General features: G+C 40.5%; 1 protein-coding gene and 1 long non-coding RNA gene across 4 annotated transcripts in view; one reads left to right on the top strand and one right to left on the bottom strand.

The window, feature by feature from the left end:
• Positions 1-4,664, top strand: part of LOC126073134 (cytochrome P450 2J2-like) — a 41,907-nt gene extending 37,243 nt beyond the window's left edge. For 2 of the 3 annotated variants that reach the window (XM_049879421.1, XM_049879420.1), the window contains one exon: positions 4,144-4,664. In XM_049879421.1, the coding sequence (XP_049735378.1) occupies positions 4,144-4,322 (179 nt within the window). In that variant the 3' untranslated portion in view covers positions 4,323-4,664. The remainder of the gene's footprint in view (positions 1-4,143) is intronic. The other variant, XM_049879422.1, reaches the window with a different exon arrangement.
• Positions 4,480-15,551, bottom strand: part of LOC126073135 (uncharacterized) — a 44,620-nt gene continuing 33,548 nt past the window's right edge. Inside the window, exons 2-3 of the long non-coding RNA XR_007516667.1 lie at positions 9,795-9,868; positions 4,480-6,838 (exon numbers count right to left, since the gene is read on the bottom strand). This is a non-coding gene — a long non-coding RNA (uncharacterized LOC126073135). The remainder of the gene's footprint in view (positions 6,839-9,794; positions 9,869-15,551) is intronic.

The following is a 15,551-nucleotide window of genomic DNA, read 5'->3' as shown; positions in this document are numbered from 1 at the left end:
GCAAATCTCCTGCAAAGGACCTCTTTAAAGTGTTGAAAAGCAAAGATGTCACCTTGAAGACTACGGTGCACCTGACCTAAGCCATGGTATTTTCAATGTCGACATATGCATGTGAAAGCTGGACAATGAATAAGGAAGACCAAAGAAGAATTGATGTCTTTAAATTGTGGTCTTGGCAAAGAATATTGAATATACCACAGACTTTTTTTCCAAAAGAACGAACAAATCTGTCTTGGAAGAAGTACAACCAGAATGCACCTTAAAAGCAAGGATGGTGAGACTAAGTCTTACATATTGTGGACATATTGTCAGGAGGGATCAGTCCCTGGAGAAGGACATCATGCTTAATAAAGTACAGGATCAGTGGAAAAGAGGAAGATCCCCAAGGAGATGGATTGACACAGTGGCTGCAACAATGGGCTCAAGCGTAACAAGGATTGTGAAGATGGAGCAGGACCGGGCAGTGTTTTGTTTTGTGGTACACAGGCTTGCTATGAGTCAGAACCAACTCGACGGCACCTAACAACAACAATAACAACTGTAAAAGGAACTCTGGTGGCACAATGGATAAGCACTTTGCTGCTAACCCAAAGGTTGGCGGTTCAAATCCACCCAGCCACTCCACAGGAGAAAAACATGGAGATCTGCTCGCATAAAGATTACAGCCACGAAAACCCCATGAGGGAGTTCTACTCTGTCACCTGAAGTTACTATGAATCGGAATCAACTTGATGGTACCCAACAACAATCTTCAAAAATGTTTAAGTCCCAAAAAACATAAAATAATAAATGTTGGAGAGGCTGCAGAGAGATTGGAACTCTTATACACTGCTGGTGGGAATGTAAAATGGTACAACCACTTTGGAAATCTATCTGGCGTTTTCTTAAAAAGTTAGAAATACAACTACCATACAACCCAGAAATCCTGCTCCTCGGAATATGCCCTGGAGAAATAAGAGCCTTTACACGAACAGATATATGCACACCCATGTTTATTGCAGCTCTGTTTACAATAGCAAACAGATGGAAGCAACCAAGGTGTCCATCAACGGATGAATGGTTAAATAAATTATGGTATATTCACACAATGGAATACTACGCATCGATAAAGAACAGTGACGAATCTGTGAAACATTTAATAACATGGAGGAACCTGGAAGGCATTATGCTGAGTGAAATTAGAGGAAAAAAGGACAAATATTGTATAAGACCACTATTATAAGATCTTGAGAAATAGTATAAACTGAGAAGAACACATTCTTTTGTGGTTACAAGAGAGGGGAGGGAGGGTGGGAGAGGGTTATTTACTGATTAGTTAGTAGATAAGAACTACTTTAGGTAAAGGTAAGGCCAATACTCAATACAGGGAAGGTCAGCTCAACTGGACTGGACCAAAAGCAAAGAAGTTTCCAGGATAAACTGAATGCTTCGAAGGTCAGCGGAGCAAGGGCGGAGGGTTTGGGGACTATGGCTTAAGGGGACTTCTAAGTCAACTGGCAAAATAAATTCTATTATGAAAACATTCTGCATCCCACTTTGAAGTGTGGCGTCTGGGGTCTTAAATGCTAACAAGCGGCCATCTAAGATGCATCAATTGGTCTCAACCCACCTGGATCAAAGGACAATGAAGAACACCAAGGTCACGTGGTAACTATGAGCCCAAGAGACAGAAAGGGCCACATGACCTAGAGACTTATCTCATCCTGAGACCAGAAGAACTAGATGGTGCCCAGCCACAACTGATGACTGCCCTGACAGGGAGCACAACAGAGAACCCCTGAGGGAGCAGGAGAACAATGGGATGCAGACCCCAAATTCTCATAAAAAGACCAGACTTAATGGTCTGACTGAGACTAGAAGAATCCCGGCGGTCATGGACCCCAAACCTTCTGTTGGCCCAGGACAGGAACCACTCCTGAAGACAACTCATCAGACATGGAAGGGACTGGACAATGGGTTGGAGAGAAATGCTGATGAAGAGTGAGCTACTTGTATCAGGTGGACACTTGAGACTGTGTTGGCATCTCCTGTCTGGAGGGGAGATGGGAGGGTAGAGAGGGTTAGAAACTGGCAAAAGGGTCACGAAAGGAGAGACTGGAAGGAGGGAGCATGCTGACTCATTGGGGGAGAGTAAATGGGAGTATGTTGTAAGGTGTATATAAGCTTATATGTGACAGACTGACTTGATTTGTAAACTTTCACTTAAAGCACAATAAAAATTATTTTTAAAAAATGTGTAAGTCATGAAAGTTAAGGGGAAACTGAAGAATTATTCTAGACTGAAGAAGATTAAAGAGACATAACAGCTAAATGCAACATGTGATTCTGAACTGGATCCTTCTATAATAAAGGATTGTTATTAGGACAGATGGCAAATCTTGCATGGGATCTGAGGAAAAGATGGTGGTAATGCATCAATATTAATTTTCTGACTTCGATGGCATGTTGTGGTTATGTTAGAGAATGCCTTGTTTGTAGGAAATGCATACTAAATATTTCACAGATGATGTAGTCAACTTAATTTCAGATAATTCAGCGGAAACAAGTCCTTTGTACTGTTCTTGCAAATTTTCTGTACATTTGAGAGTATTTCAAAATAAAAGGCACATTATGGAAAGTAAAGAATTGTAATGTACAGGAAGCCATTTAGGTGATGCTACCACCTAAAAAGTTTTATTTAAAAGTAATCTTTTAAATTGCATTCTTCTCTGCATTGAAAATTAAATATACTTTTGATGGAACTATGAGAAACAAGTCAGTCATACTGACTTTCTAGATCAAATTAATGATAAGCTATTTTACATTTAGAATATTTATTATTACCAAAGTGTCATTTTAAAGTAAATATTTTGCTCTATAAATAAGTAAATGATCTGGTCTATTTGGATTCAGCTTCCAGTCTATACAATCTGTAAAATAAAGTTCTCATTGTAAGCACACACACACACACACATTTTCTCTAAATGCCTAGAGAGATTACTTAATTTACCCCAAATCATATGGCTAGGAAGTGGGAGGAGTGGACTTGCATCCTCACCCTTCTGCTTCCAGTTTTCTACTCTTGTATCAGGAAGTGGGAGGTGGACAGGGTGGTGCCACCTGTGAACTATGGAGAGAAGGATCAACTCCACATTAGAAGCAGAGGCCCTTATTTGGGAAGGACCTCTGAGTGTGAGGACTGCTGTGAGAGTCAGGGAGGCTGTTCCAGTGGAGAGGACCATCCATATCAATAAGGTCCCCAGTAATTAAGAAGAAAACTGTGATATAGGGGAAAGATGCTGTATTCATTTTCTAGGACTGATTTGACAAAGTATCACAAACATAAAAAGTGTGGCATAAAACAAAAAAAATTTTTTTCTCACATTTCTGGAAGCCAAAAGTCCGAACTCAGGGTTTAGGCAAGGTTATTTCCTTCTGGAGGGCTCTGAGGGAGAGTCTGTTCCATGCTTCTCTCCCAGCTTGTGGTAATTTTCTGCGATCCTTGGCACTTAAGTGTCTGTCTCCATCATCACATGGCATTTTTCCTTGTGTGTGTGTTTTATAAGGACACCAGTCATGTTGGATTGAGGGCCCGCTTTACTCCAGTATGACCTCATCTTAACTAATTACGTCTGCAATGACCATATTAAAAAAAGAGCTCACATTCTGAGTTTCTGGGGAGGGCATAAATATGGGGGACACTATCCTACCGAGTAGGGATGCTTCACACTTTGGAACTGCTGCTCTGACGGTCACTTGTTTGTATCTCTAAGCGTTTCTTTCAGGGACTAAAAATTTTAATGCAGAATTTTTTATTGTTTTTTGTCTGCTTTTGTTATTGTTGTTAATCTTTGAAAGCCTTTAGGCTAGACATCCACTTTCTAGATCAACCCAGGACACCTCGTGCGACACCCTGCACCTTCACTCCTGTGCTTCCCCTACCTGGTCCTTGAAGGCATTTGAGTTTATGACCTGGACTGACTTTCTGTGCCTCAGTTTACCCAGTGGTTGTCAGACTTAAATGAGTCGCTGTAAATAAAGCCTTGGGATCTAGCAGGTCCTCCTTCTGCTCAGGTTTGACAGGATAGGGGAGAGGATTTCAGCCCCTGCCTGGTACCTCCTCCACCAGGGAAGAGAATTCAATTTTATGTCTTTGCCTTTCAGGAAAGCGGGTTTGCCTTGGAGAACAGTTGGCCAGGTCTGAGCTGTTTATTTTCTTCACTTCCCTTGTACAAAAATTTACCTTCAGGCCCCCAGCCAACGAAAAGTTGAGCCTAAAGTTCAGAATGGGCCTCACCATTTCCCCTGTCAGCCACCGCCTCTGTGCTGTTCCCCGAGCGTGATGCTGCTGGGAAAGGAGCAGGAGAAAAAGCCAGAAGAAACATGGAATGTGTTCTGAAGACCCTAGTGCCTGCTCAGAAGTGAGAGAACAGAGCAGAAGTGGCTCTGAGGAAAGATTGCAGGAATTGGACTCAGAGGAAACTGAATCCAGACCCAGCTCTGCCGTCCCCTCTGATGTCGCCTCAGGCAGATCGTCTACATTCTGAAGGATTTGCCTTTTCACCCAGAAAATGAAAAGGGGATAATGACTCCTCCCCTAAAAAGAGTTGCTCTAAGCATCAAAGGAAGTAATGGATGTAAATAAAGTGGTTTGTAAACCATAAAAGTATGTCAGAAAAGTTATAGCTGTGGTCTCCTTCCCTCTTCCTTAGACATGTGTTAGCTTCTGGCTTGTTGATAAAGCTCAGTTCATTGAGAAGAGTTAGAAGTTGGACCCTGGGCTGACCAAAATGTGTAACCATAAAGGCTCTACATTCAGCAGCCCTCTGTGGAATACACTTTTACTCTCACACACTGAGTCGCCTTGAGTTGGAATCCACTTAGCAACCAGTTTTGGTTTTTACCGATGTGTGCTTTATCTCATGTAGTCCTCAGAATGACCCTTGGGGAAGTCAGCAATAGTTCTTATTCCTGATTTACAGTCAGGGTAAGCACATGTTGCTGACTCAGTTTTTATGGTTTGCATAAGGAAATGCTCCCTTGGCCTTGAACTCAGGCCAGGTAGGGTATGACCACAGTTAATCCAACCTGGGGAACAGGTTTGGGGACCAATTGTGCATATAGTTCCTGTCTTTAACCCATTGTCATAGTGTCGATTCCAGCTTACAGAAACCCCATAGGACCAAGTAGAACTGTCCCATAGGGTTTCCAAGGAGCCCTGGTGGCTCGGTGGTTAAAGCACACAGCTGCCAACCAAAAGGTCTGAACCCACCAACCAGCTGCAGGAGAAAGACCTGGCAATCTGCTTCTATAAAGATTACAGCCTTGGAAATCCTGTGGGGCAGTTCTCTGTCTTTTTGGGTTGTTACGAGTTAGAATTGACTCAATGGCAATGGGTATAGTACGGTAATCTTTACAGAAGCAGATTGCAACATCTCTTCCCTGTGGAACTGGTGAGTTCAAAATGCTGACCTTTGAGTTATCAGCCACAAGCTTAACCACTGCACCACCAGGGATCCTTCTGTCTTTCAGGGTAGCTGAAATCACTCAACCTTGTTCCCTTAAGCCTTCCATCAGGTATTTGTTCTCATGCCGTTTCATATTGTGATTTAACTATGGAGTGGGTGTGCATCTTTTCCTGAAACTGGATTGTAAGCTTTGGATAGCAAGTATTACCAGCTTAAACTTACCTAAAGAAGCCCCGGTATTGCAGTGGTTAAAACACATGGTTGCTACCCAAAAGGCCAGTGGTTTGAATCCACCCACCCCTCCAGGGTAGAAAACTATGGTAGTCTGCCTCCATAAAGATTTATAGCCTTGGAATCCTTATTGGGAGTTTCTACTCTGTCCTGTAGGGTTGCTATGGATCAGAAATGACTCGATGGCAACGGGTTTGGTTTTTTGGTTTTAGCCCCTAGTTGAGTGTATCATAGCAGGGAACCAGAAGTTCCAGAATCCCATTCAACCCCTCTGTGTGTGGTCACTGAAGTGAGACAATGGCTATAAGATAGAAGGCCAGGGAGCCCTAATATTCCATGGAGTTTTGACCTTAACCCAAATGCAAACAAACAAACACAAATGAACAGAAAAACCTGGTAAACTGGACTAACCATACACTCAGATGACATATGAGAATGTATTTTTTTCCATGATGATTAGACCTGAGTGATTTAAATAGATCAGGACAACAACAACAACAAAGAAAAACCCACATGGCCATGGGACTTCCCTGTTGTTTACAATTCAGAGAAAAGCCACTTCACCTGACACCTTGAGAAATGGACACAGAGAAAAGGAATGACAGCATGTTTAAAGAACAGAAATTTATGGCTTCACAATCCTAGAAGCTAGAAGTCCAAATCAGGGTCTCAGCTGTGCTGACTCCTTGTGGGGACTTTGGGACAGGAACAGTCCCCCGGCACTCCCCTAGCATCTGGTGGCTGCCGGAAATCCTTGGTGTACTTCTGCTTGTAGATGTACCTTCACGTGTCATCTGTCTTTCCCCTGTGTGTGAGACTCTGTTTCAGTGTCTGTCCTTCTCTTACAAAATGTCACTCAGAAGGGATTAGGACTAGGTCTCACCCTACTCCTGTATGACTTCTTTATGATTTTGACATCAGCAAGGAAAAACCCTATTTCCCCAGACAAGGTCACATTCACAGCACAAATGCAGTGGTTAGGACCTAAACATATCTCTTTGGGAGACACAAGTCAATCCACAATAGTCTACCAATGTGTGGAAGGGGGCTTTGGTCCTTCTTGCCTGGCAGAAGAAAGAATGGGAGGTGAGAGCCTCACCCATGTGTGCTTATTCAGCCGCTGGAAAGTTGCACCTCTAGACAACAGCCCAAGGGAGACCCTAGAATAAAAAAAAAAAAAAAAAATTTTTTTTTTTTAATAAAACCAGTCAAATCAGGCCTTGAACTTCCTCAACATCTGGGACCTGGTCTTCCGTTTCTTTTTTATTCTCAATCAGATCGCCCAAGTAGAAGAAAAATTTGCCACCTCTGACTCACTGGGACATTGATCAAAATAATTTATGTGCTTCACTTTGCTCATCTGTAAAAAGGACTTTATTGAAGTCATCTCTGAGTTCAATTCCTGCTATAAATTTTCTATGATTCTAGACACCCAGGAACTTGTCCACTACCTGTGGGATAAATGTAAAACCACTGGGACTTATCTAATGGGTGGAACTGGACCCAGGGTCATGTAGGGTGTGACCACAATTAACCAGAGTCCTGGGGAACAGATGATTGTGAGTAACTGCATTTTCAGGTTGCATAAGATGCCTCTTTTGTCAAAGCACATTGAAGAAAAAAAAAACATTGAAGAGGCTCTTAAAATATGAGCTATTTTCCTGTCCAAGCACTACACAAAGATTTTGTTAGACACACTTTTGTATCTCTCTTGTTCCCCCATCTATTTCGGAAGCCCCAGGTCCCTTACTCCTTCTTTTTTATCTTCCATCGTACAGTGCCTGGCACATAGTGTACAAGCACGACATCTTCTGTGGCACCCTAGGGCAGCAGAGATTTTCTGGAAAGGCATGCCAAGGTGTGAATCTTCTCTCCACCACCGTCCTGCAGACACAGGTGCACGCACAGCCAAGGGTACGTGTAAAATAAGGTTGGATGTCAGGGGCCTTACAAGAAGAAAAATTGTAGGGAGTGCACGATACCCTGGATTCTTCTGGAAGTATGCTTCCCTGGGGCATAAAATTTATAAGACAAGGAAGCAAAGGCTGGCCAGATGACTAAGTAATGAGAACTGCTTCCTGGCTGAGGAGTGAGAAACACATTGCTCTGCCTCTGGTGTCAAGTTGTTCTTCCTTTGAGCTGACTCAAGCCTGCTGAGCAAGCATTTTAAGTTTCCAAAGTGGAGTGGGGTGGGGTGAAGTGTCCGGGGACATCCCAGGTTTGTCTCCCCTCAACCTCTTTCTCTGATCTCAAGGAAGACATTTCAATCTGCAAGCCCCTGTTTTCCTTTTCTAAAGCATGAGCATCAGAGTAGAAATCTTCCCGTGTGGTGGTGAGGATAAACCCAAAACACGAACTACTACCCTCTGTGTAACAGTTGATCACACAGGACTCTGAAGGGTGCAAGCTGAAAGTAGCCTTATCCTTCCTCCTCCTCCAAACACACTGTGGGCCGCCTTCATGCCTGCCTTCCTCCCTCCCTTCCTCCCTCCCTCTTTCCCTTCCCCTTCCTTCCTTCCTTCCTCCTTCCCTCCCTATCTCCCTCCCTCCCTCCCTCTCTCACTTCCTTCCTCCCTCCCTCTTTCCCTCCCTCCCTTTCTTCCTCCTTTCCTTCACCCCTGAATTAAATTTTGAGCAGGGCCCATCACTCTTCTGGCCACTCTTAGATAACAAACGTTCCTCTTACTACATTCAGTCCCAGGAAGAGTCATTTTGGTCAGTAGAGTTTGCAGCTCAGGAAGAATACTATCTACCTAACTCCATACTCAGGTGATTTAGCTCTTCCTGCTTAGTTCAGCTTTAAAACTGGAAGCTTGCCTGGCTGGGTGGGTGGGGGAGGGGAACAGCCTCCTCTTCTTTCCACACCATGTGTTCCACTGTCATCTCCTTCCACACACACTCAAGGTTCCTCTTGGCTTGCAAGGAAGGAGGGCAGAAAGTCTGCCATCAATGGGGTCCAGTCCCAGGCCTGATCCTTGCTGTCCTAAGGCCTCTTTCACCAGGGCCCTCCATCGGCAGCACCCATGACAGGTACAGAGCTTGCGCTTTAGCTCAGCTCCCATCTGCTAGCTCAGATCCTCTTTAGGCCACATTATCCCTCCAGGCAGTCCTCTTGTTGGAATTTGGGATCACCCCAAGCTCACTGATTTTACAGGCACCACATAGAGTCCCACATCATGCGTGGCAGTTCAGTTCCTTCCCCAGAAAGCCGTCTCTTCTAGGCCTCCACAATTGTCCCCGCACAGCCTCTCGGCTATAGGAGGTTCCAAGCCTCAGTGTTACACTCATTCTTGGTACTCCAGAAACTCTTCAAGGCACAGGGAAAACTCTCTTGCCTTGAAGCCTCTCACCTGGTGAGTGGAAACCATGTTCTTCCCCTCGTTCATGTTCGTGGGGCTGGGTGAGTGGGTGGGAGGTAAGGAGGACCCTCCTCACCACAATCTCCCCTAACAACACTTTAACAACTCACCACAGAAGTCCCCTCTCTCCCTTTACCCTTAATCCTCACATCTTATACCCTCCAGAGAAGTAATGGGTTATAAAACCCATACCAAACTCATTGCCATCGAGTCAGTTCCAACTCATAGTGACCCTACAGGACAGAGTAGAACTGCCCCATAGGGTTTCCATGGCTGTAAATCTTTATTAAAGCAGACCGCCACGTTTTTCTCCTGTGGAGTGGCTAGTGCATTCAAATCACCAATCTTTCAGTTAGCAGCTGAGTGCATCAACACTGCATCAACAGGGCTCCTCAATGGGTTATAATGGTCCCCAAAATACCTTTCAGATGCCCCCTTGGCAAGTCCCACATAGGATTTCAAATATTTTACTTTAGAACTATGGCGTCGACCAGCATTTGGCACGTATTATCTGACTTGTAGATATTGGGACTCCAGCTGAAACTGAAAGAAACCAGTTTTCACATCCTATTATTTACTATTATAAATACCCAGCACACGGTAAGACCCTAATAAATGTTATTTTTATGTGATGAAAGAAGGAAAATTAATGACCCATAGGACACTTGAGGACCTTGTTGTGTGCCACTGTGAAGAGACAGGACAGGACTGTAAATGTAGCAGACCTGGGCTAAAGCTTGACTGAGCTGTGACATACCTTATGAAGGATTCTTTGCCTTGTTTTGATTTTTACTCTGTCCCATATGAGCTTGTTTTTCTGTCATTAAGTCCCTGAAAGAAGAATTCAAAATGTATTTGTATTATTCTGATTAGCTTTGGCTGTATGGTAGCATCACACTGTATGGCTAATATGTTAATATTGTCTTATTTGGTAAAATTGCATTGCCTGCTCCAATACCCGCATACTCTTTTGGTGTCTTCAAAAATGTGAAAACCAAACAAACAAACAAAAAACCTTAGGTGTAGTTTCTCCTACTTGGAAAGAATAAATGGTGTGCTTTGGAACCAAGCCTCACGTTAATAGTATTTTCAAGTCAATTCAACAAATATGTACTGAATGTGTACCATATGCCAGATATACAATAATTAATAAGGAGAGGTATGAGGCCATCCTGTCCTAGAGCATACGGTCTAGTGATGATGGAAGAGGGGAATTATAAACATAGAAATAAACGCATGTACAACAGTGATCCCCACTAGGGAACGGACACGAAAATCCAAAGCAAATTTCCTCAAGTATATACAACAACATAACATTTTTAATCACTGCATTAACAATCTTCAGAAGAGGGATATGTGTTGATATCCCTCCAGGTTGACTCCACACCCGGCCTCATCACTGTCTAGAATCAGTGCAATGCATTATGCCCTGAATTCTTTCCATGTTTCCTTCTTTTGGGGGGGAGGGGAGAGGAAGGGGTGGAAAGAGTCTTAGAATGTCTTTATTTTTGAAAAATAATTTCACCAGGTATAGAATTATAGATAAATAAGTTTTTATTTATTTATTTTTAGCACTCTGATGATACTATTGTATCTTTTTCTGGTTTATGTTTTTCTGAGTCCACAATAATTCATGTTTTTGTTCCCCTATTCATTATGAGTGTTTTTTTCCTTTGGCTGTTTGTAAGATTTTTTTTTTAATCGTTAATTTTCAGAAATTTGATTATAATGTGCCTGGGTATAGGCTTCTGTTTCTTGGATCTGTGGGTTTAATTTGGAAAAATTTTGGCCATTATTTCTTCAAATATTTTTATTGAGCCTGCCCCAACCTCCATATTTCTGGGATTTCAATCAATATGTTAGACCACCTGATATTGACCCACTGGTCACTGAGGTTCTGCTATTTTTTTTTTTTAGCCTTTTCCACTTTTTTCTTCAGTTTGTATAGTTTCTATCAACTTGTCTTCAGGCTCACTTTTTTTCTTCTGCTACACCATCTAATCTGCCATTAAGCCTGTCCATTTTTATTACATGCATTGTATTTTTCCATTCTAGAAGTACCAATTTTTAAACTTTTTTAAAGTTTATCTTTCTCTTATTTTCATGTTTTCCTTTAAATCCTTAGATATATTTATAATATCCATTTTAAAGGTCTTATCTAATAATTCATCATTTCTGCATCTTTTTTTATTGCCTGATTTTTCTCCTGATTATGGGTCACATAGTCCTACTTTTTTACATGTCTAGTATTCTGGATTGACTATGTAAATTTTATATCATTGAGTGTCTGCATTGTTGTCTTCCTTTAAAGCCTGTTTTTATTGCTAAAATACACACAACATAAAAACATGTTCACACTCACGATGTTGTGCAACCATCACCACTATTTGTTTCCAAAACTCTTTCATCACTCTAACTGAAAATTTTCTATCCATTCAGCATTAACTGCAGTTTTCCTGCCCCCAGCCTATGGTAATCACCAACCTACTTTCTGTCTTTATGCATTTGCCTATTTTAGATATTTTATATAAGTGGAATCATGTAACATTTTGCCCTCTTCTGTCTGGCTCATTTCATTTAGCATAAGGTTTTCAAGGCTCATCTATGCTGAAGCGTGTGTTAGAACTTCATTCCTTTTTATGGCAGAATAATATACCATTGTATGTCTATATCATGTTTTGTTTATCCATTCATCTGTTGGATTGTTTCCACTTTTGAGTATTGCAAATAATGCTACAATGGACACTGGGGTACAGTATCTGTCAGAGTTCCTGCTTCTTAACTATTTTCGGTATATACCCAAGAGTGGAATTGCTGGGTCATGTGATAATTTTAGTTTAACTTTTTGAGGAACTGTCAAACTGTATTTCACAGCAGCTGTATCATTTTGCATTCCCACCAGCAATGAATAAGGGTTCCAGTTTCTCCCCATCTTCACCAACACTTGTTATTTTCCATATTTTTTTATAATAACCATCCTAATGGGTATAAAGTGGTATCTCATTGTGGTTTTGATTTGCATTTCCCTAATGATTAATTATTTGAGCATCTTTTCATATGCTCATTGCCCATTTGTATATCTTCTTTGGAGAAATATCCAAATTCTTTGCCTATTTTTGCCTGGGGTTGTCATTTTATGTTGAGTTGTAGGAGCTCTTAATGTATTTAGATATTAAACCCTTATCAGATATATTATTTCCAAATATTTTCTACCACTCTGTACGTTATCTTTTCACTTTTTGGATGATGTCTTTTGATGCACAAAAGCTTTTTTTTAATGAAGTCCAATTTATCTGTTTTGTTTTTAGTAGCTCATGCTTTTGAAGCTCCAGTTGTATTTAAAACTTCATTCTCAAATACAAGGTCCTAAAAATTTACTGCTGTGTTTTCTTCTAAGAGTTTTATAGTTTTAGTTGTTATATTTAGGTAATTAGTCCATTTCGAGTTAATGTTTTGTGTACGGTATGAGGTGGGGTTGAGTTTTATGTTGACAGGCAGTTAATTTACCTATAGAACAGTTTGATTCTTTTAAGACCTGTTTTAAAGCTTTGGTGGGGTAGATCTACAGTATCTTTTATTTTAGGTCTTTCAGGAGTCACGTTTCTGGAATCTCTACTGGTCACCTGAAGTGTTTGGCATGGTCTCTCCACTCTGGTTGGTCAGAACTCAAATATTTCCAAATCTATGCAAGTTATGGTAGTTGTTAACCCTGATAGTTGCTTTAGCCCTGATAGTTCTTCTTTTTCAGCCTCATGTTACCGCATGCTACACATTAACAGGTTAGTATTTAGCTGATCTCTCTGAAGATTTATGGGGCTGTTTCTTGATGTAGCTTTCTCTTTTCTGTTCTTTGCACTGAAAATTCAACCCACCTTAATATCCATAAACTCCAATCTCTATTTTCCCAACACACCAAGCTACCATATTGTGCTTGATACCCCCTTCTTGTTTGGGGGCCCAGTAAATGACTTCAGGCACAAAGCCAGAGATAATTGCAGTGCTCACCTCATTTGTTCCTTTCTCTTTGTGCTCAAAAGACTGATTCTACACTGACAGTTTTCCAATATTTGGCCACTTATGTTTATTTACTTTTTCCCCTATTCTGATTGTTTATGCTGGAACGACTAGTAAAGTACTAGTTAATCTGTCATAGCATGAAACAGAAGTCTTATCACCCCGTTGTATTTTTTATGAAACATTATCTGAATGTCTAGGTGGTACAAATGTGCTTGGCTGCTAACCCAAAGATTGGAAGTTTGAGTCTTCCCAGAGGCTCCTCAGAATAAAGGCCTGCTGATCTACTTCCAAAAAAACAGCCACTGAAAATCCTCTGGAGTACTGCTCTACTGTGATACACATGGGGTTCTCATGAGTTGAAGTTGACAGCGAATTGTTAAAACTATCTGAAATGACTTTCTTTTCTAGTGCATATGGAACATCCTCTAGAATAGACCACATATTAGGTCATAAAGCAAGCCTTAGCAGAATACAAAATGTTGAAATATTATAAAGCAACTTCTCTGACCATAAGGCCATAAATGTAGAAAACAATGACAGAAAAAGCATGGAAAGGAAATCAAATACTTGGAAACTGAACATATACCCTGCTCAAAAAAAAAAAAACAAACAAACTGGGTTATAGAAGACTCTAAGGATAGAACAAAGAAATTCATAGAATCCAATGAGAATGACAACAATTCCTATCAGAGCCTTTGAGACACAGCAAAAGCAGTGCTCAGAGGTCAATTTATATCAATAAATGCAAAGATACAAAAAGAAGAAAGGGCCAAAATCAAAGAACTATCCCTACAACTTGAATAAATAGAAAGAGAGCAACAAAAGAAACCCTCAGGCACTAGGAGAAAGCAAATAATAAAAATTAGAGCAGAATTAAATGAATTAGAGAACAGAAAAACAATTGAAAAAGTAAACAAGACCAAAAGCTGATTCTTTGAAAAAATTAACAAAACCGATAAACCATTGGCCAAACTAACAAAAGAAAAACAAGACAGGAAGCAAGTAACCCAAATAGGAAATGAGATGGGTGATATTACAACAGACCCAACTGAAATTAAGAGAATCATATTAGATTGCTATGAAAAATTGTACTCTAACAGATTTGATAACCTAGAAGAAACAGATGAATTCCTAGAAACATATTACTACCTAAACTAACACAGAGGTAGAAAAACTAAATAGGCCCACAACAAAAGGAGAGATTGAAAAGGTACTCAAAAAACTCCCAATAAAAAAGTAATAATAATAAAAAGCCCGGGTCCTTATGGCTTCACTGCAGAGTCCTACCAAACTTTCAGGGAAGAGTTAACACCAATACTACTAATGGTATTTCAGAGCATAGAAAAGGAGGGAATACTCCCAAACTTGTTCTATGAAAACAGCATATCCCTGATACCAAAACCAGGTAAAGACACCACAAAAAAAGAAAATGACAGACCTATATCCCTCATGAAATTAGATGCAAAAATCCTCAACAAAATTCTAGCCAATAGAATTCAACAACATATCAAAAAAATAATTCACCTTGACCAAGTGGGATTTATACAAGGTATGCAGGGATGGTTCAACATTAGAAAAACAATTAATGGAATCCAGCATATAAATAAAACAAAAGACAATAACCACATGATTTTATCAATTGATGCAGAAAATGCATTTGACAAAGTTCAACATCCATTCATGATAAAAACTCTCAGCAAAATAGGAATAGAAGAAAAATCCCTCAGCTTAATAAAGGGCATTTATACAAAGCCAACAGCCAACATCATCCTTAAATAGAGTCTGAAAGTATTCCGTTTGAGAACAGGAACCAGACAAGGATGCCCTTTATCACTACTCTTATTCAACATTGTGCTGGAGGTCCTAGCCAGAGCAATTAGGCTAGATAAAGAAATAAAGGTGATCCAGATTGGTAAGGAAGAAGTAAAAGTATTTCTGTTTACAGATGAAATGACCTTATACACAGAAAACCCTAAGGAATCCTCAAGGAAGCTACTGAAACTAATAGAAGAGTTCAGCAGAGTATCAGGATACAAGATAACATACAAAAATTGGTTGGATTCTTCTACACCAACAAAAAGAACATCAAGGAGGAAATCACCAAATCAATACCATTTAATCAATACCAACAAGATAAAATACTTAGGAATAAATCTTACCAGAGATGTAAAAGACCTATACAAAGAAAACTACAAGACACTACTGCCAGAAACAAAAAAAGACCTACATAAGTGGAAAAACATACCTTGCTCATGGATAGGAAGACTTAACATTGTAAAAATGTCTATTCCACCAAAACCCATCTATAGATACAATGCAATTCCAATCCAAATTCTGACGACATTTTGTAATGAGATGGAAAAACAAATCACTAACTTCACATGGAAGGGAAAGAGGCCCCGGGTAAGAAGAACAAGGTGGGAGGCCTCACTCTACCTAATTTTAGAACCTATATACTGCCACAGTATTCAAAACAGCCTGGTACTGGTACAACAAC

Source organism: Elephas maximus, chromosome 3, assembly GCF_024166365.1.
Source record: "Elephas maximus indicus isolate mEleMax1 chromosome 3, mEleMax1 primary haplotype, whole genome shotgun sequence".
In the NCBI taxonomy this organism is placed as follows: domain Eukaryota; kingdom Metazoa; phylum Chordata; class Mammalia; order Proboscidea; family Elephantidae; genus Elephas; species Elephas maximus.
The sequence above is the reverse complement of the archived record's forward strand: the minus strand, read 5'-3'. Positions and strand labels throughout refer to the sequence as shown.